At 34.6% G+C, this 25,616-nt stretch overlaps 4 protein-coding genes across 12 annotated transcripts; 2 read left to right on the top strand and 2 right to left on the bottom strand.

The window, feature by feature from the left end:
• Nucleotides 1-586: 586 nt before the first annotated feature.
• LOC110630343 (histidine kinase 3) lies at nucleotides 587-8,438 on the top strand. Of its 4 annotated transcripts, none has more exons than XR_006348245.1 (11): nucleotides 588-2,009; nucleotides 2,418-2,699; nucleotides 3,249-3,418; nucleotides 3,865-3,957; nucleotides 4,222-4,408; nucleotides 4,488-4,539; nucleotides 4,661-4,890; nucleotides 5,170-5,268; nucleotides 5,903-7,023; nucleotides 7,379-7,744; nucleotides 7,863-8,438. XR_006348245.1 is itself a non-coding variant. In XM_021777791.2 (10 exons), the coding sequence occupies exons 1-10, from the start codon at nucleotides 1,524-1,526 to the stop codon at nucleotides 7,641-7,643; spliced, it is 3,105 nt and encodes a 1,034-aa protein (XP_021633483.1). In that variant the 5' UTR covers nucleotides 587-1,523; the 3' UTR covers nucleotides 7,644-7,745. The 4 variants fall into 4 exon arrangements, 1 of the variants encoding a protein (XP_021633483.1); XR_006348244.1 differs by having other exon boundaries at nucleotides 589-2,009; nucleotides 3,745-3,957; XR_006348246.1 differs by lacking the exon at nucleotides 588-2,009 and adding an exon at nucleotides 2,016-2,192 and having other exon boundaries at nucleotides 3,745-3,957.
• Nucleotides 8,439-9,512: 1,074 nt separating this feature from the next.
• Nucleotides 9,513-11,489, top strand: LOC110629970 (nuclear transport factor 2B). The gene is made up of 2 exons (XM_021777219.2): nucleotides 9,513-9,973; nucleotides 11,151-11,489. The coding sequence occupies exons 1-2, from the start codon at nucleotides 9,677-9,679 to the stop codon at nucleotides 11,223-11,225; spliced, it is 372 nt and encodes a 123-aa protein (XP_021632911.1). The 5' UTR covers nucleotides 9,513-9,676; the 3' UTR covers nucleotides 11,226-11,489.
• A 378-nt stretch (nucleotides 11,490-11,867) lies between these two features.
• LOC110629969 lies at nucleotides 11,868-13,906 on the bottom strand. 2 transcript variants are annotated; one of them, XM_021777218.2, is made up of 3 exons: nucleotides 13,693-13,906; nucleotides 13,139-13,303; nucleotides 11,868-12,267 (listed from the first exon to the last, which is right to left on the bottom strand). In XM_021777218.2, exons 1-3 carry the CDS (start codon nucleotides 13,807-13,809, stop codon nucleotides 12,205-12,207), a joined length of 345 nt encoding a protein of 114 aa, XP_021632910.1. In that variant the 5' UTR covers nucleotides 13,810-13,906; the 3' UTR covers nucleotides 11,868-12,204. The 2 variants fall into 2 exon arrangements, with proteins under 2 accessions (XP_021632910.1, XP_021632909.1); XM_021777217.2 differs by lacking the exon at nucleotides 11,868-12,267 and having other exon boundaries at nucleotides 12,704-13,303; nucleotides 13,693-13,902.
• A 2,103-nt stretch (nucleotides 13,907-16,009) lies between these two features.
• On the bottom strand, nucleotides 16,010-23,815 carry LOC110630364 (calmodulin-binding transcription activator 4). 5 transcript variants are annotated; one of them, XM_021777818.2, is made up of 13 exons: nucleotides 23,352-23,815; nucleotides 23,118-23,243; nucleotides 22,892-23,007; nucleotides 22,137-22,225; nucleotides 21,864-21,909; nucleotides 21,007-21,505; nucleotides 20,476-20,591; nucleotides 20,126-20,213; nucleotides 19,807-20,030; nucleotides 18,367-19,046; nucleotides 17,086-17,665; nucleotides 16,573-16,866; nucleotides 16,010-16,475 (listed from the first exon to the last, which is right to left on the bottom strand). In XM_021777818.2, the coding sequence occupies exons 1-13, from the start codon at nucleotides 23,362-23,364 to the stop codon at nucleotides 16,371-16,373; spliced, it is 2,976 nt and encodes a 991-aa protein (XP_021633510.1). In that variant the 5' UTR covers nucleotides 23,365-23,815; the 3' UTR covers nucleotides 16,010-16,370. The 5 variants fall into 5 exon arrangements, with proteins under 5 accessions (XP_021633510.1, XP_021633511.1, XP_021633514.1 ...); XM_021777819.2 differs by having other exon boundaries at nucleotides 19,807-19,919; XM_021777822.2 differs by lacking the exon at nucleotides 22,137-22,225.
• Between the last annotated feature and the right edge of the window lie 1,801 nt (nucleotides 23,816-25,616).

Raw genomic sequence — 25,616 nt, 5'->3', positions numbered from 1 at the left:
ATAATTATTAATGGGGTTGATAGGTTGGTGCCATAAGTAAAGTGTATAATCATAGAAATGGGGAATTAGATTCCAAAGGAGGAATAGATAGATATAACATAATAACACCTTGAGAGGTAACCATCATGGGTCCTTCTATTCATCTTTTGATTTTACCAACTCTTTTGACTATGGTCCTAAGTTAGTGGTAATTTTGGAAAAGCATATGGTATCTATGCTAAATTGAGGGTAAAAATGGAATTATGTTATTATCTTCCATGCAAGGGTATTTTGGTCAAAATGGAGTTTTTTTAATTTATACAAAGTACGGCCCACATAAACACATGGAGTTAAAGACTTAGCGTGTGTAACTTGTCCACTTTGGTTAATGGATGGATGGATAGGGATGTGAACGCCAAAGGAAAGTTGTGAAAAAGCAGTGATTTCTGCTGAGTGGAACTATGCCTTTTCTGCCCTTTATTTATTTATAAGTTTTTTAATGTGAATTTAATAGAATTATGGGTTTTGAAAATTAATTCAAGAATATTCTTAATATTAAGTAAAAATTTGCTTTTAATGATAATATCATTTTGAAAAAAAAAAAAAAATTTATTTTTGGGTTGGGATGGGATGGTATGGATAGAGATAATGGTCTACACTAGCAGACATTTCTACAACCATATTCGACTCATCTCTCTTCTCAGATTCTTTCTTTGTTGGTGTGTCCATGAACTCACTCTTGTTACCTTCTTTTTCTAGTACTACTACTACTGCTTCTGCTGTTACTTAAACTGCTACAACTTCTGCCTATTGACCTTTACAATTCTTCATGTCTTGCTGCTTGGGTTGCATAAACTAGATTTTGAGAGAAGCTGGTGATATAACACATTCACATGGTTATGTGTTCTCGATTTTATGTTCTTTTTCTTGTTTGATTTTGGGAATTTGTGGACTCCTATAGACTAGATTTTTCCTGTCAGAGATTTCTGATTTAATAACTGAAGTTCAAATCTTTGTTGGTCCATTTGGTGTTCTGGGTTTTGGTTGGTTAGTGGTGGTGGCTAACAGGATAAAAACAGACTTGTATTTGGAATTAGAAACTCAGAATCTATGGATTCTATGATTCTTTCTTGTGGGTATGTGTGAATTTCTTATCTTCAATTTTTGGGTTATTTCTTGTGCTCAATCTGAAGTTTTAGCTCCTGTTGGTGGATAAGATAGCATCTTCTCTCATACCCACTTCTACTTTTCGATTCCACTTGTTTACAGTGATTTGGAGTTTGGTGGACTTTGTTCCTCCTTATTTCTTGTGCCTCCTTTCTTCTTCTAAGTTTGGATTTTCTTCACGTTGGGTTTTTGCTAGACAGTTTCTGTAGATTTGATAGTGGGTCTCTTTCCCTCCTCTCTCTCTCTCTCTCTCTCTCTCTCTCTCTCTCTCTCCTCTTTTCTCTCTCCCCCTTTTATATTTTCTACCTGGACTTAGCAGTAAGACCCACTTCAGCTTGGTACTGTTTCTGAGTAGCTTGCGTTGGCTACTGTTTTGGATGAGTTTACTCCATGTATTTGGTTTTGGTTTAAAGGTGGGGCATCTACTTTGGATGCTATGTTGCTGGATTGTATCAGTGATTTCTATGAACTGGTTCATTAATGGTGGAATTGTGGAGAGCAAGACTGGTTTGCTTGGTGATGGTGGCAAGATGTGGCTCAGGTTCTGGGGCAAGATCTCAGGGAATAGTTGCAAGATGCACCATCACTACTACCAGTATATTGGGTCGAAGAGAGTTAGAAAAACATGGTGGAGAAAGCTCTTGGTGTCATGGGTAATTGGCTGGATCATGGTCTCTTTATGGATCTTATGGTACATGAGCTCACAAGCCACCGAGAAGAGGAAAGAGACGCTTGCAAGCATGTGTGATGAGAGGGCCAGGATGCTACAGGATCAGTTTAATGTGAGCATGAACCATGTACAGGCCATGTCCATTTTGATCTCAACCTTTCACCACGGCAAGAATCCTTCTGCGATTGATCAGGTTACTAGATCTCCTTTCATGTCTTAGCTAGTTACTGAGTCTGCTAGAGAAATGATAATTCTCCATTTGCAGTCCTTTAATTGCCTGACTATTTTGGTGTTTCTGCTCAAGCATGTGAACTTGATGTTTCTATTAAAATTTGCCGACTAGACTTGATCCACTAACTCACTCATTTAGATTAAGGTAGTTAATCTGCACCTGCCTGCAATTCTCTAATTTCGGTGGATAATTCTGTTTCTTCAAGGTTTATCTTAAACCAGAAATTAATTCATAATCTTAAAATTGCTGAATTTGTTTGTGGTTCCCATTTTGGAATATGAAAGCTTAATCCAGAAGCAGATCTGGGAACTTTTGTCTATAATCACTATCATACAGTAAAAAACACAATCTAACTTTCAGAATTTATAGAGGACTTTTGCAAGGTACACAGAAAGAACTGCTTTTGAGAGACCCCTCACAAGCGGTGTGGCATATGCTGTAAGGGTGCTCCACTCTGAAAGGGAACAATTTGAGAAGCAACAAGGGTGGACGATTAAGCGGATGGATACCCTTGAACAAAATCCAGTTCATAAAGATGACTATACACCAGAATTATTGGAGCCATCCCCAATTCAGGAAGAATATGCCCCTGTCATCTTTGCGCAGGATACCATTTCTCACGTTGTTTCTCTTGATATGCTGTCTGGAAAAGTAAGCTCCTTATTTTGTTTGGATACTTATTCTATTTTAATACCTTAGCTGCTCTTGTAAATTTGACTGAATTTTGCACTATCAGTCATTGCATGGGACAATATAATTTAACTCCAAAGCAGTGATGACTTTATATTCACTTTTCATTAAGAGTTCAACAATTTAAAATGAAGTACTAAACAGATTTTGCGGTGGTCTCTACTTCTTAAGTTGGAATCCTCTTTCTTACATTTCGAGAGTAGTAGTAGTTGTTTTTTTTTTGGCTGACATGGTGATTTAATTGGCTTGGATATTATTTATGGGTTTCTACTCATGTCTATGCCTGTATGGGACAATATAATTTAAATCCAAGATTGATAACTTCACATTCATTTTTTCAGTAAGAGTTTCATAATGATGAAGTACTAAACAGATTTTGCTATGGTCATTACTTTACAAGTTGGGATGCTCTTTTTCTTACATTTTGAGAGTTGTATTGTTTTGCTGACATAGTGAATTAATAGGCTCTGATACTTATTTATGGATTTCTGCTTATGTCTATGCTTGCAGGAAGACAGTGAAAATGTGTTGCGTGCTAGAGAATCAGGAACAGGAGTTCTAACTGCTCCATTTAGGTTACTCAAAACTAACCGTCTCGGGGTTATATTGACCTTTGCCATCTACAAGAAAGATCTCCCCTCAAATGCAACTCCAAATGAGAGGATTCAAGCCACTGATGGGTATGATTTTTGTCATCAGTTGGAAATTTCATAGGAAACATTCATGTAGTTTTGATTCAGGTTATAGATTATTAGATTTAGTATAGAAATAGGTGCATCTTCCTGCCTTACAAATGCAGACTCAGAATAAAGAAGTAATGCCAATTGTTGAAAATCCTATAACTAATCCTAATGAGATTAATATTGATAGAAGGCTATGACAACAAATGATTTTTTTTCCTTTTTGTGGTGTCAAGTTGTCCTCAAAGTAATGATCTGATGAATAAACTGCAAAAATAGAGTTATTACAACAATTATCATTAAGAAGGAACTCTACTGCCAAGCAGGTATCTTGGAGGAGTCTTTGATATTGAATCACTTGTGGAAAAGTTACTTCAACAACTTGCAAGTAAACAAACTATCCTAGTGGATGTGTATGACACTACTAATGAATCTCATCCCATCAGCATGTATGGCTCAAATGTATCGGATGATGGGTTGCAACATGTGAGCTCTCTTAATTTTGGAGATCCCCATAGAAAGCATGAGATGCACTGCAGGTAACTAACAAATCCATTCAATTTTCTGAGTTCATATTGTGCCTGATCTAGACCTTTCTGGTTTACTGCTAATGCCATACAATGAAAGTCCTGCTATTCATGTGGCTATCCCAAGTTTACACAGGGCAGGTGGTGTTTCTGTTGTGTCATATCATTAATACAGAAAAAAAAACCCCTTCATCCTCTTTCTGGATGCACTAAGCACAAAGTTTTAACATCTATGTTAGTTGAAATTGGTGCTTACTTAGGTTTTACTTAATGCAGATTCAAACAAAAACCACCATGGCCATGGTTAGCAATAACAACTTCTTTTGGGGTCCTTGTGATTGCATTGCTTATTGGACATATTTTCCATGCAACTGTGAATAGAATTGCCAAAGTTGAAGATGATTATCATGAAATGATGGAGCTTAAAAAACGAGCTGAGGCAGCTGATATTGCCAAATCTCAGGTATTTGATGCTCTTAATTTGCTTGGTATGATTTTGTTTAGGCAGCACGAAAGCGTAATCTAATTTCAACTTTCTACAGTTTCTTGCTACAGTTTCCCATGAGATCAGAACTCCAATGAATGGTGTTCTAGGTGAGTTGTAAAATTTTTCTTTACTCATTGAAATCTTATGCAATGTTTGGCATATTTGCCAAGAATAAGTGGGAGTAAAGTTCATTGAGTTGTGATAATGTAAATCTCTTCATTTTTTCAGGAATGTTACATATGCTTATGGACACGGATCTAGATGTAACTCAACAAGATTATGTCAAAACTGCACAAGCAAGTGGAAAAGCTCTTGTCTCATTAATTAACGAGGTTTTGGATCAAGCAAAAATTGAATCTGGTAAGCTTGAGCTTGAGGATGTACAGTTCAATCTACGGGCAATTTTAGATGATGTGTTGTCGCTCTTCTCTGACAAGTCTCAAGGGAAAGGAGTAGAGGTATGTTATTTAGCTGGTGAAATTATCTGACACTGCCATTGTCTGCTTCCTAATCCGACATGGATGTTATACTCTCCCTAAATTCCCTTATATCAACCATTTTATGGGAGGAGACTAGATATTTAGTATTTCTAATAATTTCTCCTCTATTGCATTATGTTCTTTCTTTTCCTCTCCTCCCCAGCTCCAGTCTAATTTTTTTCCCTTCTATGCCTTGATATTTCACTATCTAATATCTCAATTTTAATTTTGGCATGATCAAATTGGTGGGAAGAGCAGTTGGCAGTTTACATCTCTGATAGTGTTCCTGAAATGCTAATTGGTGATCCAGGGAGATTCCGGCAAATCATAATCAATCTCATGGGAAATTCAATAAAGGTAAGTGTATCTAATTCTGGATTCTTTCCTGTATGATGAACCTCAAATCTACAAACCATTGGTTACCACAAAATTTTCATTGCCTTCCTCCACCATAGAGAAATATTTAGGAGAAAACTTTATCTATTGTGCTAGTGTGAGCTCTATTTCTAGTGAATCATATTTTAATTTTGCAATTTGAATACTGCACCTGGGTAAAACTTCAATTTCCAACACTTAGCTTGGAGTTTGTTCTGCACCGAGTATGAAGCATTGGTTACTGGACTTTGAGCTTCTGCCTTGATGTCCAACACTTGAAGGTCATAGCAGACCCAAAGTTGGTGATCTGCTGAGTTCTGGGTGAATGATAGACTATTTTTCATGGCCTCCAACTGGACCATGGTTTGGTTGGTAATTCAATAGGGAGTTTGTTTCACTATATGTGGTCTGTATAGGTGATTGGCTGTCTTTGTCTTATGACCAATAATTATTTCTAAAAGAAAGTTAAGAAAATTCATATGGACTAGTCCGTTGCAGGAAGAGTGGAAGCAATGGATCCATGAAACAAGCTAATAGAATGTATAATGTATTCAATATACAATGTTTATATGCTTTTTGTAAAGCAGCTAATTTAGGCTTCTTCCTTTTTTCCCAGTTCACTCATCAAGGGCACATATTTGTCACTGTCCATCTTGTGGAGGAGGTGATCGAGTCCATAGATGTAGAGACAGAATCGTCATCAAGGAACACCTTGAGTGGTTTACCTGTTGCAGATAGACGCCGCAGCTGGGCAGGATTTAGGACTTTCAGTCAAGAGGGGTCTAGTCGTACTCTGTTGTCTACCTCGTCTGACCTGATTAATCTAATAATTTCTGTTGAGGATACAGGAGAAGGGATCCCTCTGGAAGCCCAGTCTCGCATTTTCACTCCTTTTATGCAGGTTGGTCCATCCACTTCCCGAAAATATGGAGGCACAGGGATTGGCCTAAGTATAAGCAAGTGTTTGGTTGGCCTCATGAATGGAGAAATTGGTTTTGTAAGCATTCCCAAGATTGGGACCACCTTTACATTTACTGCTGTTTTTGCCAATGGCTGCTCTGATTCAAATGAGTACAATAGTTACAAAATCAGCAACCAGTCTAATGCTATCACTTCAGAATTTCGTGGCATGACAGCATTAGTTGTGGATCCAAGGTCTGTTAGAGCCAAGGTTTCAAGATATCATATCCAGAGGCTTGGAATTCATGTTGAAGTGGTTTCTGATTTAAATCAAGCTTTATGTAGCACAAGCAATGGGAATGCAGTTGTCAATATGGTTCTTATTGAACAAGAAGTTTGGGATAGAGATTCAAGTGTTTCGGCTCAATTTGTTAATAATATAAAGAAAATTGATGGTGGTGTTTCTCTAAAGCTATTCCTCCTGGCTAATTCTATCAGCTCTTCCAGAACAAATGATGCATCTTCTGGTGTTTATACCCCAAGTGTCATCATGAAGCCCCTGAGGGCAAGCATGCTGGCTGCATCTTTACAACGAGCAATGGGTGTTGGGAATAAGGGGAATCCACGCAATGGGGAACTCGGCAACCTTCTTCTTGGAAGAAAAATTCTTATTGTAGATGACAATGGTGTGAACCTCAAAGTAGCTGCTGGTGCTTTGAAAAAGTATGGAGCTGATGTGGTCTGTGCAGAGAGTGGGGAAAAGGCGATCAAATTGCTTACCCCACCCCACCAGTTTGATGCCTGTTTTATGGACATCCAGATGCCAGAAATGGATGGGTATGTGAAATGTTAACTTCTTCTTAAGTTTTTGCAGTTTAGTTTATTCTGTTATGGGGTATAATTTTCGAGACCTCTATGAATTAGAATGACATCCTCTCCTAAAAATCGTTTTCTGTAGCCTCCTTGTCTGTGATATATTTGTCATTTTCACGTGGTTAAACTTGATTATGTACACTAGAGCATACTTGTCTATTGTGTTATCACACTTACGAAGGAAGGAAAGTAGCAAATTATTGGATGTGCTACGGTAAATAAATAAAGTTTAATGCTTTGCAGCTGGTTACTTGTGTCTTCATTCGATTTGTTTAGTTTACATCAAGTAAATAAAACTTTGTAATGTCCTTCCTCTCAGGTTTGAAGCTACCAAAAGAATTCGTGACAAAGAATGCAGTTTCAAAAGTACCATTCAAAATGGAGATGCTTCAGTTGGAGCCTATGAAAATCTTCCTAATTGGCATGTTCCGATATTAGCAATGACTGCAGATGTAATCCAAGCTACACACGAGGAATGCTTGAAGTGTGGAATGGACGGATATGTTTCTAAACCATTTGAAGCCGAACAACTGTATAGAGAGGTTTCACGATTTTTCCAGTCAACTTCCACTGTGATTTTATAGAGGGGGAGGACTTCTGTTGATAACGTGCTCGTGATACGAGCACAAACACTGTTCTTTAGGATCTGTTGGTTACTTGAATGGTTTAAGAGTTTCTTCCAAGAGTAAGTATCGTACTGACCTAAACTCGATGTAAATAAACTGTTTTTTCTTTTCGATCATTTGGGCTTTCTTTGTTATTTACCAGGTCATTGACTGCTTGATTTCTTGACATTTCTCCAGGAAAAACATTTGTTTTGTTGCAGAGAGTGTATATAGAAGCCATGATTGATTGGGCTTAAGTTTCATTGATTGTTTTGTGAACCACATGATGAAGCTGGTTCAATTTTCCTTGTAAAGTTGATCAAATTTGCTAGTTGTTCATTAGAGTTGGCCATGTGAGACTTTGTGCAGAGGCAAAGCTATTAGAGTAGGACATTGAATTTGATACTCTGATACCAATTTCAAATGGATGGAGAAATCCAATTATCTGAGTTGGATCACAGAAGCTATGGAATTACAGAGTCTTCTTGTAGAAATAAATTGGTGGTGATCTGAAAGTATCTCTCTTTCTTTGAGGAATTGTAGAGTAGGGACAGTAGATTCATGTGAAAGGATGAAAGATTAGCTTCTGGGCAAAGTTGGAGAGAAACACATCATGTATATTTACCTCATTAATAAGATGTTGATGTACTCAATTACTCTCTTGTTTTCTTCTTCATTTTGCTTCTAACAATGCCAACAGTTTGTTGTACCAAGAATTGATGCAACTTATATAATGACAGTGTACCATATCTCATTGTTCTTCTCTGATTTTAACATTTTGACTTCATGCTTTCTGTTTTTTTTTTTCTCAGATCATGTGATTCCCTTCAATGGCACAGAGATGAAGGTTGTCATCCATCATTTTTTGTTTCTTTGTACTGGAAGCTGTTGATCAATCCATTAAAAGAAACAAATCAGTCAATTTAATCATGAATAATTTAATTATTAGTTATTTTAAATTATTTATACTATTTAATTTTTATAATTTTTTATAATATTAAAAATAATATATTTAGTTCTTCCAACTAAAATTAAAATGAATTTATTAATAATTTCTTAATAAAAAAAATTAAAAATTTAATTTCATAAAACATAAAAATATTTTAATTGAATGATTATTTCTCCTTTTAATAATAAAATAATATTAACTAATAATTTTTATATTTTAAATTTAATAAACTAAAAAGTTATAATAATTAATTCTATCAAAAGTATTTTTATACAAATGTAATTATACCATAAGTATTTAAACGTGAAAAAATTTTAAAATAATATTTTACAATAATTATACACTAATTATAAAAAAATATGAAAAATATCTAGTTATTAATATGCATAATTTATAGTATATAAAATTGTGGAAAGGGTTTGACAAAAATATATATGGTAATTTGGTATTTGCAATAATAAAAAAACAAACTTATTTGACTATTAAAAGATAATATATATTGAAATAAAATAATTTCCTAAAATTAAAAATTAAATGAATTCAGAACTAATATGTTAAGAAAGTTATAAACTCAAACAAATACCCTCTTAAAACAAAGTTTTTTTTTTTTTTTTTACCAAGGAATCATATTAGAGGGTTAAAGAAGTGTATCTAAAAATTAAATCAAATAGAAAATAAGTTATTTCTTTAATTTAATTAAATTATTTTTTAAAAAATAAAATTTTCACTAACGAGAGCTTAGATATCGTTAGAAATTTATTAAATTTTTTGGCACATTATCATTAAAAGCATTTTATTTAAATTATTATATGAATTAAATATCTTTAAATAATAATTAAATTTATCGTATTTAAATTATCAGTATAATTTAAATTCAAAAAAATATTTTCACAAGCATCTGATCCATTATATAAATGCGAAACCCTCTCTCTCCATATCGTCTCTCCTCTCGCCACTTCTCACTCTTTCTCTGCGCCAACTTGCGTCACTAGCAAGCGGCGAAACAAACTAAGAGCGCCCAATTAAAACAGAGGGAGCAAATAGTCGGAAAATCGAATTCTAGATGGATCCAGACGCGGTGGCCAAGGCCTTCGTCGAGCACTATTACACCACTTTCGACGCCAATCGGGCGGGTTTGGCCAATCTCTACCAAGAGGGATCCATGCTTACTTTCGAGGGCCAGAAGATCCAGGGCGCCCAAAACATCGTCGCTAAGCTTACTAGCCTTCCCTTCCAGCAGTGCCAGCACAGCATCACCACAGTCGATTGTCAGCCCTCTGGCCCTGCTGGTGGCATGCTCGTCTTTGTCTCCGGTAACCTCCAGCTCACCGGTGAACAACATGCTCTCAAGTTCAGCCAGGTGCATATATGAATTAATACATGTATCGATTGGATTTTTTTTTTTCGGAAAATAATATTGATATCAATTGAATTTTTAGGGTTTTGAGGATTCAAGGTGTGTTTTGGATTGATCTGTTGGTGATGATCTTAGGTTTGTGATTGATTATTTATGCTTGATTGTGAAGGGATTTGGATGCGAAAATCTGGATCTCCTTGAACTTCTATGTGAATGAGTTATTGCGGATTTGTTTTGTTTAGGTCCTTTTTTCGGAATTTTCTCTATCGTTCGATTTTCTTGTCGTTTCAAAAATATATCTAGGATTCTGGATCTGGCAAGTTCTCCGCACTTTATCATCTTCTGTAGTTAAAGGTTACGTATTTATCTAGTAGTACGGGCGTATATATTTAACTAATGAGTGCGGCTATTATGAGCTCTACCTCATATGAGGAGGAGCCTAATCACTAATTAGATATTAGTACTTAGGTATTAAACTCGTTTTCATGCGAGGACAAGCATAACATTTGATGCATCCATAATTAATTGTTGGAGGCTTGGAGCTATTTATTCTTTTCAGAATCTGTTGTGCGATTTACTCTAGTCCAAGCTTTTGGGGTCAGTCATGGTGATCTAAATTTGCAACATTAAGAGTTCTGTTATGGTGTTTGATGCATTTTTCGTTTCCTGGGATTTTGTTCTCCAATGTTGTTTGAAATTTTCTTGGTTGTATACCTACTCCAAGTTGGATGTTACAAATAATCATTTGTTGCATTACATGGTGTCACACAATATGTTTTAAAAGTGAGAAGTGATTCAGTTACTTGATAAATTAGTCCAAAGTAATTACATTGTGTTTAAATGATGAGATTTCTTATGTTGTAAGGTTATCAGCAGTAATGGTGCTTTTGCATAATCAATACGTTAATATATCATCATATAATGGGAAGTAGTCTAGTTTTCATGCATCTAACCACTGATGGGTTCAGTTACTAACTATTTCTGAAGTCCTAATGATTTATCTTTTGCCAGGCTATTATGGGTTTCAAACGTAACCGTTCACTTGTGTTGGTGCTAGTTGTATTCATGAGCACATGAATACTCAGTGTTTCTGATTTCTTATATCTCCTAGATCTGTTTTTTCTGGTACTAAAACTAACTAGATGATTATTACCTCACACTGTCATGCTTCTGCTTTCAGATGTTCCATTTGATGCCAACACCACAGGGGAGCTTTTATGTGTTCAATGACATTTTCCGGTTGAACTATGCATGAAGACAAAGATCAACCACTAAAGTCTTTGTGATTCAAATGTTCAGGGTTAAAACCACTCTTTTTATCTTAGTCTGGTTTTAGACAATATTTAAACTGTGATTTTTGGTTGGTTATGTTTAATGTTACATTGTGTCTCTTTGTTGTTTGGAAAATCAGAGATGCTTTATTGTGATTGGTTGGATTGGTAACTAGAAGCTCTCCTGGATTACTAGTTAAGGATTGGTAACATCTTTTTAGTTAATTTAAGTTTTGAAGTTTTCTGGATTTGGCATTTCATAATGATTTGCTGTGAAGAAACTACATAAATTACTATATTGATTTTTGCTGTCCTACTTGATCAATAGGAATTCTAGTTGCCATCTGAAAGAGTATTGTCTTGTCCCTCCGTCACATAAGATTGATTTATGAGTGTTGTGAGGGCACTATGTCTATGAGTGCTAATCTTGTTTGACCTAATTGGACTGAATTTTAACCAATGCAAAGAGTATTGTCCTGTCCCTCCGTCACATAAGATTGATTTATGAGTGTTGTGAGGGCACTATGTCTATGAGTGCTAATCTTGTTTGACCTAATTGGACTGAATTTTAACCAATGCAGCTGTGGTTTATAAACTGTTGCTTAAATCTTGCAGCTTGCTATGGCTGATAGGAAGCATTCTGCAATAATCGTATTTCAACTTACAAGACTATGCTACAATGACACTGTCATTGTTTGAGTAGTTGATGACTTGCAGATTACTCCAGAAAAGGAAAGGGCAAATTTCCCATCATTTTTTTTAGTGCCTATTAATTTTTTTCTCATCATCTTAAGCCTAAAACTAATGGGACATTCTCGCATTTGAGAAGGGAGTCCAGAAGTAGAAGATGCTTCCATCTGCTGTTGTTATTCTGCATCTTTGCATGTTTTTGCCGAGGACTTCATGGGATTCCTCTATCATCCTTGAAAGGATTTAAAAGTCCACGTCTTGCCTCTCTAGGCTTTATCTTTCTAAGCTCCCCATCATCTTTTCTGCACGTAATCGGATCCTTCCCATTTTCCAGTTCTGCATCACCAAATGAAGGTATCCTTTCAATAGATATAATATTTACCTAATTTTCGCTTGAGATCAATCAAATTGAAGAAAACTATTTGGGCAGGAAACAGCAGCTTGCAACTAAATCACCGAGATTGTAACGAAAGCTGAGTTAACCTCACGAGTATTCGTGCTTATGCCTGTCGGCGTTATGTAATTTGATTGATGTCGGTGAAAAAGAACGGGACATCAAAATCCTAGTGCTACAGTTCTTACTTTCCCAATCGTATCCAATTAATCAAAATTAAAATAAGAGCTACATAAAAAACACAAGCTGCATATATATCAAAACTGGCAGTTTTATCATTTATGGTTCTAGAAAAAGTTAGTTTGATTGTTTTCTTTTATTTATTTATTTATTTATTTTGTGCACTGGCACAAAAGATGAGGTATCGAGTTAAGAATATGAAGTAAAAGGCAATATAATTTTATTTTTCAAAAATTTTGACTGAAATATGAGAACAATGACATTGTCTCTGTAGCTTCTAAACAATTTCAAGTAGTTCCAGCAAAAGGCAACAATCTTGTTTTTATTCTGGAATACAATAGAACCTTCTCAGTCATCTTTATCATTTAATCCCAAATTCACATGTGGAAGCTCTGGCATGTGAAGATGCACAGAAGATGAAGATGCTTCTGAATGCTGTTCTGTTTCTGCATCTTGCACATTTGATCGAGGAGCTATTAGCATCCCTTTAATCATACTTCCTAAGGATTTAAATGGGTGATTCAACCCATCTTTAACTTTCAAAATGAGGGAAACCTCAGATAATTGCCAAGCTAAAGTGAGGACAATCATGGCCGAAAGAAGGCAATGGGTCACTATATTCTGCTTCCTTACCTTTTTAAGCTCCTTCATTATCTCTTCAGCACCAATTTGAGAGCTGCTATTTTCCACTCGGGTAGCTTTCTCATTTTTCAGCTCTGCTTCACCAACTAAAGGATCCTTTTGTTCAGCTGATGCTTCTGATTTCTCAACTTTCCTTCCACTTTTCAATGATTCCAACTGTTAAACAGAAGAAAATATCTATGAAACTTAAGCTGGCATGGATAACTAACAGAAGCATACTTGTTTAACTAATTAAAATACAGATGTAAGGGATGTGATTGTGAATATGCCTCTCCAATGCATCCAGTAAACCAAAATTTCATCAATTAGGGTAATCTGATGTCCCTATTGCATCTTTCAAGGCCATTCTGGTTTTCCACAAAAACCCAACTCATAAAGCAGAAATAAGAGTTAAAGATCTCTTCTAATTCCTCATAAATCTAAAAAACACAGGCCTCTCCCTCTCCCTCTCTTCTAATCCCAGAAATAGATTTAATTTTTAATACAGATAAAAGCCATAAGTTGATCAATAATGGATTCCCCTGGAGCGATAAGATAATGAATACCTCAGAAAGTAATCTAGAAAGGAGAAGCTTATCAGTATCTCTATCTTCTTGGAGAGTATCAGGAGATGATTCTTTGTTGAGCTTCTGGATCGCCTTATCAACGAGCTCTGATTCCATAGCTACTTTATGTGATCCTTCGGGATAATGGTGAGAATGTCAATACATAATTCAAGAATCAAGAACCAGAAACTCTTAACCCCACCACCGTCAAGCTTATAATTGTCGAGAGGTTGAAGTGGGTCACGTGCTCGTATGCCACTCACTGCAACTTCCGAAACGTCACGTCGTTTATTGCACTTTGCTTTCTGGAGGAGACCTGTTTTTTTTTTTTAAATATATTATATTACATGACTGTAAATATAACGAATATTAAAAAAAATATTAAAAGAGTGCGAATCATACAAAATTCAGCGGAGTGTTGCAATCTTATCTATGCATGTATTAAGGTGTATTGAAATATAAGCAAAAAGAAAAATGATCCAATCAAGAAAATAGCGGTGAAATATAAGTTACTGATATTTTAATTTTTTATTGATATTTTAATTTTTTATGGAGATAAATCATGAAGATAAAGTAGGGCAGTATTTAGAATATAGAAATTAGTTTCGCAGAGATAATAGACCTCAAACTTACCAGAAAGATGTGCGCTTTTCCTATAAGAGCTGATAGGCATTAGACACATCTAGCAATATCATGTACAACTTATTTTTTATTGTTAGTGATAATCACAGTTATAAGCGTTGAGAAAAATTATTTTTTTTCTAAAATGTTATATCTTACTACAAAAGAAAGTAAATTATGTAGAGTATATGAAGACCACTGATTAAAGACAGTAAGGAGTTAGTAAAAATTTATCACGAAACTGTAATTGTGAAAAGTCAACTAAAATTCAAAACATAACACGTAAAAGATTCGGAATCATTTTTTTAAAAACATATCAATTGTGTCCTTTTTAAATATATCAAAAAGTAAGTGTAGTGAGATAAAAATATTGATTTTTTTTTTTATTTCTGACAAGAATTATATTAATAAAAACTTCTACCATACTAAAAAATTAGAAAAATTAGTAGAAATAAATCTAGTAAATCAGATTAAGTGAATAAAATTACAATGAACAAATATATATTTAAGAGTTTTAGATGCAGACCGATAAAATAAACATCTGAAATTTAAAAAACAGTTACATCTAACTAAATTGATTAACATTGATAAAATATTATAAATTGTATACTAAATAAAGAACTTTAATTTTCACATTACTTTGAAATAAATACTCTGCTTACCATTGTCATTTTTAACATTAGAAGATTTGATCGATTTAATTTAAAACTTAAGAAAACTTAATAAATTAAAATTTTAAATTTAAATATTTTTAAATATTTATAAAAATTAAATTCACATAAATTAGAAGAAAATTGATTCGAATGGAATCAATCTAATTTAGATCAATTCAGTGAATTGAGTTTTTAATAGCTTTTTATATTTTTTATATATTATTTTTAATATTTTAAAATTTAATTAAAAAATTATTTTTTATTATTAAAATAATATAATATTATTAAATAATCGATTTAATTTAATTTTAATTGATTTTTTACATAAAATCGGATAGTCAAAAATTTTTAAAACTTAAAATTGAATTAAATTTTTTATTAATTTAACTTATTGATTATTTTGATTTAAATTGAATATTGATGGTGCATTTTTAATTTGCTAGTGTTATAATTTTTAAATATTGATGCTAGCTTATTTCAAATAGAACTTTAAAAAAAAATCATAATCAATTTCAATCAATTTAAAATTAAAACTTGAGTACTATTTATTTCACATAAAATAATTTATATGTTGAAAATAGTATTAAGAAAATTTATTTTTTATTATTTAATTATAATATTAAACCGCATAGTATAACAGTGTGTTTATATTTAGAAAGTTTTAGTGATGCCAGGCAAATTTTTAAAATTTAAAAAACTTGTGTAAAAAATAATTTCCTTAAAAATTACTTTTCTTAATAAAAAATATTTTTTATTTATTAATTTTTCTATTGCTGTAAATATCAAAGAATTAGGGAAATAAACGAAACTTTTATTATTATTATTATTATTATTATTATTATTATTATTATTATTATTACTGTTTCCTTTTTTTTTTAACTGCAAAGATCTGGGTTACATTAAGAAACAAATCAATAAAATTTGGGTATACCTTAACCCGTTTTACATAACACCATTATTTATAAAAATAAGAACTACATATCGAAGCAATGAAGTATTTCAATTCCATGTTAATTTGATTTAATTCAATCAACTCGACTCGGTTCAATTGAGTTGTGTCCCCTCAAAAAATTCACTTTATTCGACTTGGGTAATTCAATCAAACAGATTAAATAGACCGAACGCTCACACCCCACCCCCCACATATGATGAAGAGAAGCTACACCTGCAAATGGAGTTATAAGACTGCAACATAACAGTCATTTACAAGTAGCTCAAGCCAGAAACCTCATATGAAACAATTTACATACTTACAAGAACCAACTAGAGCATTGATATCAAGCAACTGCACACCACTCGTAATCGCTTGTAACTATGGTGAATGCAGAATATTATACATAAACCGACTCCAGAAACCCTATAGCAGGCAACTTGAGATTGGTCAAGGCTTAAGAAGGTAAAAACTTAAGTTAGATAGTTAGAAGCTGCTCCTACTTGAAATGGTAAAATATCATCATTTTCCATGTCGGCAGAAGTTGCTGCTGCTTCACTTGTCTCAATTACTTCAGCCTGAAAGAATAATTGAATAAAACACATTGATGAGTCTGACCTTCCAAAGATGCTTCACAGTCAAATTCATGTCAATGAAAAGTTATGATCTACTTACTTTGGCTTCGCGATAACGTTCAAGCATCCGACGATATTGTTGACGTGCCTCAAGACAATCAACCATTGACAGCACGCGAGATACGGCCTCCTCAATAGCTGCATCAACTTTTTGTTTGCGGAACAACTTGAGAATATCTTCATCTTCACTATCTTCAATGGCTTCTCCCTCATTCCGGAAACCTCGCAAACCAACTCCTTTGCGTCTCCACCGCAACACAGCCTTCTCTAGAATTCCAACAGCCCAACATATTACCTTGTACCGCTTCCTAACTTGATAACCTCTCACATGTGCCTGCCCAAAAAGTCCAGTGTTAAATCCAACGTACTCCATCCCTCAAAAGAATATGTTATTTGTTCCATCAATGCAAGATGATACATGAGTATGTGCTATCTACATGCATAAACGGCGAAGCAAGAAGCAAATCCTAATTTTAACGCGCCCATATATTTTTACAAGTACATAAAAAGCAGATGGTTGCAGGGAAAGGGGGAAGAAGAAAGAGATGAATACCTGTATCTTCACAACTTTCCGTCGAAATGCTAGGAAATCCTGGCGAACTTTCCACCCTCTATATTTCTTCTGAATATATAAAGTAGCTGATTTGTAGTCATGTGCATTGCCAAAGGCCAGCTTCGACATAGCTGAAACCTCATGAATATCACTGGAATTGAGGCCATACTCATCTATGCTATTAGCCAACATAGCAGCTTCTTTCTGTCGCTTCCTGAAAGAATGTGCTCTGAAGGCAGCTTGTATTCGTGCAGCAGCTTGAGCTGCATTTCGTACCGCAGCCAAGGTATCTTTAAGTGAAACCTGGTCTTCATAGGCAGAAAAACTCCCTTTTGAGATGCTATCTACAGTTTTCTCAGCCTCGACCTCAGCAGATCCTTTAGAAAGTTCACTCTCTCCTAGTGTAAGGGATGAAAGATGACTTGTTAGTGCCACCTCTGAAAGATAACCTGCAAGTCCCTTATGCCCACTGTCGGCCGCAATGGATGCTGGAGTTTTGCCAACTGGATCTTGTGAAGTGGGATCTGTGACCACCCCAGCTGATGCACCAAAGGCTAAAAGGGCTGCAATCATTTTTTCCCTGGGACAACAATGTATAACAAAAAAAGAAACTGTTGGCATATACTAAACAAGTCGTGTGTGAAATTTAGCTAATTCAAAGTCAAGATAGATGACAAATACAGATTAGAGGATAAGACATTATGATTTACTTGTTCACAAAAATATTTTATCCCCTAAACGTGTGATAACTCTGGAAAGACAGATTTCCCATCTTTTCTTTTATCTCTGGCGAAATAGGAGGGGCTAATTCAAACCCCTCAAGTAAAATAAGAACAGCCAGCAAAATTGTTTATGCATATGTAAATTCACTAAATTTACTGCACCTCCCAAAGAAACCACAAAAAGAAAAGGGAGAGAACTAATGATCTAACACCCTCCAATCTCTTCGAGTACCAGCTAAAGACACTTCTTCAAAGCCCCCTAAACCCATAAAGCAGGAAGACAAACTATTTTGTCCCAGTGCAATTGCAAAAATAAACTCTGGTTGTCAATAATCTGGGTATTTCTCTAACTCACAGTCATAATTTACCCACTGACCATAAACATTTCCTTTTCTAGTTTAATCATTATCTTGAAAGTGTGTAGAGAATTTCTTTGGTTTACTTTTCCACCTCTCTCTGTATCTCATATATACACATAAAAGCTTGCCTAACCACTTAACATACTACAACCAAAAATAACAAATTGAAAATTATGGAAATAAACTGGATTTTTAGTTACCTTCCAAATCGAGCAGCCCAATGAAGGGCAGTCCATCCATTAATGTCTCGGAAATTTACACCGATTCCCTGACTGATAATTGGGCTCAAGGCCCACTCAAAGCCCAACCCAGCAACCATGTGTATGATCCCTTGCTCTTTCTTGGACAAGGTACAACTAGGTTGATCTCGTCTTTCCTGGGACTTAAAAGAAAGCCACTGCTGTAGTTTGTCTTTAAGAAGCTGTTCCAGAAGCCAATCGATGGTGCCAGTTGAAGTTCCATTACCAATTAAGAGAGTCTCAATGATTCTACTCCACAAACCATCATCTGTTTTAAGTTTTCTCAGTAGTTGAATTCCTGTTTCTATGCTGTCTTCTTTTTGCATAGAGGAACCAGAGAGAAGCATCTGCACAAATCTGACAAGCAGTAGCAACTCTTCTGGGCCCTTTGCAACTTCCATTTGGGTTAAGTTGCAATGAGGACAGCTACTCTTAGCTCGATACTCAAATTCTCTGACCTCACTGCAAGATTCCCGATTGCCAGAAGTAACACAGAAAGTGACCTTTCCTGGAAGATGGGGAGGAGCTACACAGCAGAGAACACCTTCTTGAATGATTTCAGTGGGAACCTCAGTCTCACCAAACATGCATTTCCATGCAGATTCTGATGGATCACATAAAAAAGATCCAACAATAATTACCTGCATCAAGAATAAAGACTTCAAAATTTTGCAAAATTCTTCTGTTGGGAAAATTAACATAACAAAAGATCCATCAGAATATTATTTTAAGAAAATTCATATGTTAATATATGATGCACTGTTATCTAAGTGATGGCCAGTGCACCAACTTCATTTATTTTACATGAATTTTTACGAGGCAACTTACTAAGAGGAGCAAACATCATTAAACTAAAGGCTATTATCAGCAGAAAACGTTATCTGTATCACAGAGCAAGTTGTCTTTGCAAGTTGAATTCTCAAACATGTCTACTCATGAGGTGGTCTTGACTCTGGCCAGAGGATAGGGAGCAGTTGAGGCCAAAGGCGAGTGAGAGAGATAGATAGAGAGTAGGTATCATCAATTGAGATTGACCACACTTCAATATCCCTGCCTAGTGCCTACCAAATAATATGCTCTAGTCAACTATTTAGGTCATCCCAATATATCCTATTCTGCAATTTATAATTTACTTCTGATTTTAACTTAATTGAATCCAAAAAACTATAGAAGGAAAAGAAAAGTATCAAGGCGCTGTAAGCAAAGCAGTGGTGAGATGCTGTTATCAATTAGAACTCAATAAGCCTGTATCACTAAGTGCTTAAACAATGAGTTAGGGTAGAGCCCTGAAACCATAAAATAGATCTGTTATTGGAATAGTACCATAATAACATTTTCCCATTGAATGAAGAGTAAAACTCTGTAAAATGAAAGAAAGATATGGAATTAGATGAAGCATACCTTTGTAGCCTCAGAGGTAAAACCCCATTCTGGGGATATTTCACGGATTGTAAATTTCTGCTGTCGTGAAACAGTCAAACTTGAATCAGGTTCAATTGGCACTCCAAGGTGGCCTTCATCATATAGCATTGAATAGTAGTCAGGATTGGTTTCATGAGTTCCCAAGACAGGAGAGTATAAAGGAATATCAAAATTTTCAACATCTTGAGGCAGCAACTCAGAAGCTGGCAACATGAAGGGATTGTCAAAGCTTAATAGGAGTTCACAAGATGCTGAAAGTTACCATGTCAATTAGCAAAAAGAGCAGAAGAAATCATACAATTTCTGACATTATTTCCATTGAAGTTTAGCCAATGAGAATACTCATGCTCTTCAGCTGGTTCCCTCAAAGAAGGCTGTGGCTTTTCCTGATGCAAGCAATACCAAATCACAATCATGAAAGTATTATGAAACTGGCTCTCAGACTTCTGAATTAATTTACAAGGAACAGCATAATTTATATAGTGTCATCGAAGTGCACATGTGCAGATACACACACCCTCATAAGTCAGAGAGTGAAAAGACACCTGACGTTCAAGATATGAATTTAAGAAATGAAATGACTCTATTCAACCAAGAATATCGCAATCATGATATAGCATCATAAATGAAGATACTCTGAATATTCACCTGGTAATCCACACCAGATGACACTTTACAGGACTCCAACACTTCATTCCAAGAAATGGATTCTTTGCTCCCATCTGCATACTCTACAAATGGTTGATGGTATTTGCCACCATCACCTATAAAACACAAACTCTTAGTACTAGCCAGAAATGACCAATTAACCACTCAAAAGTCAAAAATTTTAGGAAGCAAAAATGTCTAGCTTTGGAATAGATCTCAAATGTCTGAAAACAGCATAAATGGTAGTAGTATGACTCAATCTTTATGGAATATGAACAACCTATCCATCTGCAATCAAATGATTCTTGGAATGCCTAAACAACATGATAAGGTTTCCAATATAACAACACAATAAGATTATAAAAGTTTGAAGGCTGGACCTATGATGCTCATTTGAAATTTTTTTCCCTTTTCAATTTAAACAAGATATGTGAAAGTGTATAATAACATAACAAGGCCATTAGGCAACTGTCGGAACTGATCAAGACCCATTAAACTAGTTTCATTCATAAACATGACATAACAACAAACCTGTGTCCTGTAGGTGAACAACATTGTTGCTCTGCAGTTGCAACCCAGGAGGTTCACCAAAATCATAACATTGATTATTCACAATATTCTCAGGTCCATGCAGCATATTTACATAGTGATCCTTCTCGGAGATCTGTTTTGCAAATTCCAGAAGTTCTGGATCATTTGTGATTCCTTCCTCACTGCATAATGGGTCAGTTTCTTTAATGCTGTCCTCATTCAGACTCAAATGCTCCTCCAGCCTTCTCAAAAATTGACTAACGCCATCCTTTGGGGAACTAGTAAACCCAGTTAAAGTCTCTAGTCCATTGTCCTTGGTGACTATCTCTGAACTGATTTCCGTAGAACTTGGACTAGATGAACTCCGATCAGGGTCATATAAATCACTAACTGCAGAGGTAGAATCTCGATTGTGAGTAGTATGAGATGTTGTACTTGGACTGAAAGCAGAAGACAACCCTGGTGATAACTGCACAGCAGATCTGGGAGTAGACTTTCCCTGTAGACATAAATCCAATCATTGTGCACATTACAATATATAAAACTCAATTTGTGCTGCATTAGTTGTTATTTGCAAAGAAGTGAATGTTGTCCAAACTCCAAAGTCCCACCAGAAACAAGCTGTGTTGAATTCATCCACAGGAGGTGGTAGATGCAAATCATGAAATTTTGTGCACAAGTGCTGAAATTTCAGGGACTTCTCTTATGACAAAAATAGATCAGAGTTCAATAGATTTTGCAGTAAAATCAGCATTCCTTGCTTCATAGTCAACCAATGTGATTGTTGAAGGATATATAAAATGGTCAGAAAGTAGTACAGGTTTTTGCAGTTACAATTTCTGGTTCTAGAAACATACCTCACCAACCTCTCTATAGTGAACAAGAACGATATGTTCATATTCCCTGCCAAGATAAGTAAAAATTAGGAAATACTGCCTTGCAATATGATCAACTGATATTGTTTGTCACAAAATAAGATCTACTATAATGAGTGTGATTGGGTGGATAATTTAAGATAGACATCCCCCTTCCCTCTGCATAACAATTAAATTTCCACCTCCTCAGAATTCCATCAACTAAAATCATAGCACAAGAGGTTAAGGTGTCACCAATGAATATGTTATACTCACGGATCCAGCATCCAGTAGCTACGTCTCTGAAAATTCGGGTTCTGTTCTCCATGTGCATAATAACAATTTAAAGCCTCGACATTTCCAACCTACTCATGCAAACAAAAAGTCGATACATAGAACTCCATCAACCCCAAGACACACACTAAATGCATGAAACAGGATACATATTCACATAAAGCCATTAAACCTATCAAACAGAACCATTTCTTTTTGTAGATTTCAAACAAATTAACTTATTATCATATAACCATTTGAGTAATTTGGCATATAGTCTAATAGTTTCAAGCTAATTCAGGGAAATTTTCAATCTAATCATGCAATATACAGTACCTCTCTGTTTTCTTTTTTTTAAAACTAATTATTACATTTTGCATCACCAAGCTTCAATGATGAGGTAGCTGCTAAACAGGGAACAGGTTGTGGATAAAATGCATGGATATGAAAACAAGCATATCACGTGATATCCGACACACTAATATGGCGATAAATCTAAACGTACAGGAAACTATGGCACTATAGACTTGTCGCTGCAGCTTTCAAATAAAAAACCTATACTTATTTTAGAAAATAAGGCAACTCTGTGCAAAATACAACAATAATGGTGAATGAATAAGTGATTAACCAAAACTGAAGCAATCTACAAAATGGTGAAATAAATATGCCAAAGGGAGCGAACATACAAATAAAACAACTAGTAGGCTTCTAGTTAGAGAAATGGAATGCCAAGAAACACATAGGCATCCACAACAAACCTTAAGTCGCTCGTGTGCTTCCCCAACACTTCTTCCATCCTTCTTTTTACGCCAATTATGACCATCTCTGCGAAAGAACCGAAGGACCCTCTTGTTAAAAAGAAACAATGATCCACCTGTTAGAAAACCCATTTGAGTAACACAAATGAGATTGCTGATTCCACTAATTTAGAAAATCATCAAAATGAATATATCAATTATAAATAAACAAATAAGCAAAGATTACTAGTTGGCTTATGAGGTGGCTCGTGGGTAAACTTGTATTTTTCATGGTTTTGCAATATATACAGCACTTCAGCAGGTTTCAGCCATCGCGTTTGAGCTTCTTGAAACAGAACATTAATATCATACCCTGAGAATGCACAGAAAGCAGCTAATATGGTAATCAAACATTTAAAATTAAATAAATAATCTAATACAGACTAAAAACTTCCCTTCAACGCTTAATTCAGGTCCTTACCTGACTGTGACATATCGGATTCCCAAAATTGTATCACCAAACGAATTGCAGATAAATAACTTCACTGAACAAAAGTTCACCTGGAGCTAATGTGCGAGTTCCGTTCAAGTATCGGCAAAATAAATGATAAAGCACCAAACAAAGAGAAGCGGCAGCTAATGGAAACGGTCGAGGTCATGGCCGCAAGGAAACATAATTCCGAACGATAGATAATCGTGTACTTGATCACAGAGAGAGAGAGAGAGAGAGAGAGATACAGAGAGCGAAAGAGAGAGTGTGTCTATTTATGTTTACTGTGACTTCCGCCGTTCGGGTTCGAAGTTTAAACCCACAGAGGTGCGAAGACGACGACGAAGAATCCAGCCCAGGTGGGTGAGTGGAAACCGGGAACTCGGCAAGTGTTTTTATCTGCTGCTTGCAAGTACAAGTGTTGTTGTGGCGGGGTGGCAGCAAGATGCTGGTGTGTGATAATGAATGATGAAAAATGAATAAGATAATGACCGAACTAATAAATTTATTTAATTTATTAATTTTAATTTTAAATATTTGTGTTAGTGATAGGATAGAATCAAAATTGGGAACTAAAATTACTGATTTGTTATTAATAATTTAATATATATTTACTCTGCAAGTTGATAACAAAAAATCTAAATATTTTAATTTTCGTTAATTATATTACAATTTTAAATATTTATCTCAATTATAAAAATTCACTAAATTTAAAAGTTTAAGTTAATTTTTTTTGTCCAGACGCTAATACTTTATTAACTTTACATAATAAAATAATAATTTATGACCAATGATAATTTTTCATTTGAAGGCCATTAAGTTTTCGAAATGAACCAGATCCAGCCCGCTCAGTTTTAAAATTGGACTTTCTCTAAACCTTTCAATTAGGTCGGTTTAGTTCTTTCGGCTCTAAAAATAAATCTCCTTTAAACTCCAGTCCTAATCTCACTCTCCAGCTCAATCCTGAGGAGAAAAAGTAGCCAATTCGTTCGCTCGGTAGGTCCATCCGTATGCGTGCCAGGGGACGCATGAAGCAGATACAAGTGGTCTAATGACAGTGAGACCTCTTACACCTGAATGAAAGTTGGCTCTCCTTGGCTGTCACGTGGACTCAGATTAAACGCTTTCCGTCATCTGGGCTCCAGACAGCAGCATCCGACGGCTAATATAGATTGTAGGCCATCAATGAGAATGGAATTGATATTGTTGGTTGAGACTTCAAATCGTTTGTCCATTTTCAGCAACGACAACGTCTTCCCCACTACTACCAGTATAATGATTTCACTTTGATACAGCTACAACGACTTCAAATAAAGTAAATTCAAAATCTCATTGAATTAAAATTTTATGAAATTTAAAATTTAATAAAGTCATATTTAAATTGAATTGAAAATACTCGATTTAATTTCATCTGAATTAATATTAATATTAAAATATAATTTTTTTTATAAATTAGATTTTCAACTTTCATAATATGTTGATGGATGTCATACGTATCTTGTTAAATTTACTTGATTGACCATAAAATCATTATTATTATTATTATTATTATTATTTAGTGTGAAATTAAGAGAGTGAAAATTCAAATTTGAATATATTAAATAAATTATATATTTTTAAATATTAAATTAAATCAGACTATGTAATTAATTTTATTATATTTATTAATTAATTTAAAATACATTAAAATTATAATTATGTACAATTTCGTAATAATTTATTTAGATTTTTTTGTCATAAAATGATTTTTTTAGACTAACAGATCGAAGAATTATAACATGAAATGAGTTTCACGCGGGCAGAAAATTGATTCAACAATTTGACTTGTATTGTAATGGGAATCCGATGATTCCGTATCATGGAGATGTGCTTGTGAGGTACAAAATGCAAGGAAGTTTCTTGATTGGCGCTGCATCCCCACTTTATGGCTGTAATGCAAATAAAACATTGAAAATGGATTTTTTAGGTGTTGAAATTTCATATACACTCATCATATTTAACTTAAAATTGTATTTTACTTCTATGATGCCTAACCTTTTTGAGAGAACATCAAATCACACGGTTAGAGGTATGCTACAATAACATAAACATTTTTATTGACTTGCCCCAATCAGATAGTGAATGATAGAATAATAAAACTCAATTTTTGTTCGATCGGTATAAACTTATAGTGTAAATAAATAATGGAATTTATATAAAATTTATATATTTATATTACATTTCTACATATATTTAATTTAAATAAATATTTTTAAA

The sequence above is a fragment of the Manihot esculenta genome, chromosome 13 (assembly GCF_001659605.2).
Source record: "Manihot esculenta cultivar AM560-2 chromosome 13, M.esculenta_v8, whole genome shotgun sequence".
NCBI lineage: Eukaryota > Viridiplantae > Streptophyta > Magnoliopsida > Malpighiales > Euphorbiaceae > Manihot > Manihot esculenta.
This window is presented reverse-complemented; position numbering and strand designations above follow the sequence as displayed.

What these genes read in the sequence shown, in the direction of transcription:
- LOC110630343 (XM_021777791.2), top strand. Translation starts at nt 1,524, where the DNA reads ATGAGTTTACTCCATGTATTTGGTTTTGGTTTAAAGGTGGGGCATCTA. An exon ending in ATCCTTCTGCGATTGATCAG is followed by an intron (nt 2,010 to 2,417) that starts GTTACTAGATCT and finishes CAGAATTTATAG; the next exon opens with AGGACTTTTGCAAGGTACAC. An exon ending in CTCAAGGGAAAGGAGTAGAG is followed by an intron (nt 4,891 to 5,169) that starts GTATGTTATTTA and finishes TGGGAAGAGCAG; the next exon opens with TTGGCAGTTTACATCTCTGA.
- LOC110629970 (XM_021777219.2), top strand. Translation starts at nt 9,677, where the DNA reads ATGGATCCAGACGCGGTGGCCAAGGCCTTCGTCGAGCACTATTACACC. An exon ending in ATGCTCTCAAGTTCAGCCAG is followed by an intron (nt 9,974 to 11,150) that starts GTGCATATATGA and finishes TTCTGCTTTCAG; the next exon opens with ATGTTCCATTTGATGCCAAC.
- LOC110629969 (XM_021777217.2), bottom strand. Translation starts at nt 13,809, where the DNA reads ATGGAATCAGAGCTCGTTGATAAGGCGATCCAGAAGCTCAACAAAGAA. An exon ending in TTTCTAGATTACTTTCTGAG is followed by an intron (nt 13,304 to 13,692) that starts GTATTCATTATC and finishes TCTGTTTAACAG; the next exon opens with TTGGAATCATTGAAAAGTGG.
- LOC110630364 (XM_021777818.2), bottom strand. An exon ending in TGTTCACCTACAGGACACAG is followed by an intron (nt 20,592 to 21,006) that starts GTTTGTTGTTAT and finishes TGTGTTTTATAG; the next exon opens with GTGATGGTGGCAAATACCAT. An exon ending in AACGTTATCGCGAAGCCAAA is followed by an intron (nt 16,476 to 16,572) that starts GTAAGTAGATCA and finishes TTATTCTTTCAG; the next exon opens with GCTGAAGTAATTGAGACAAG.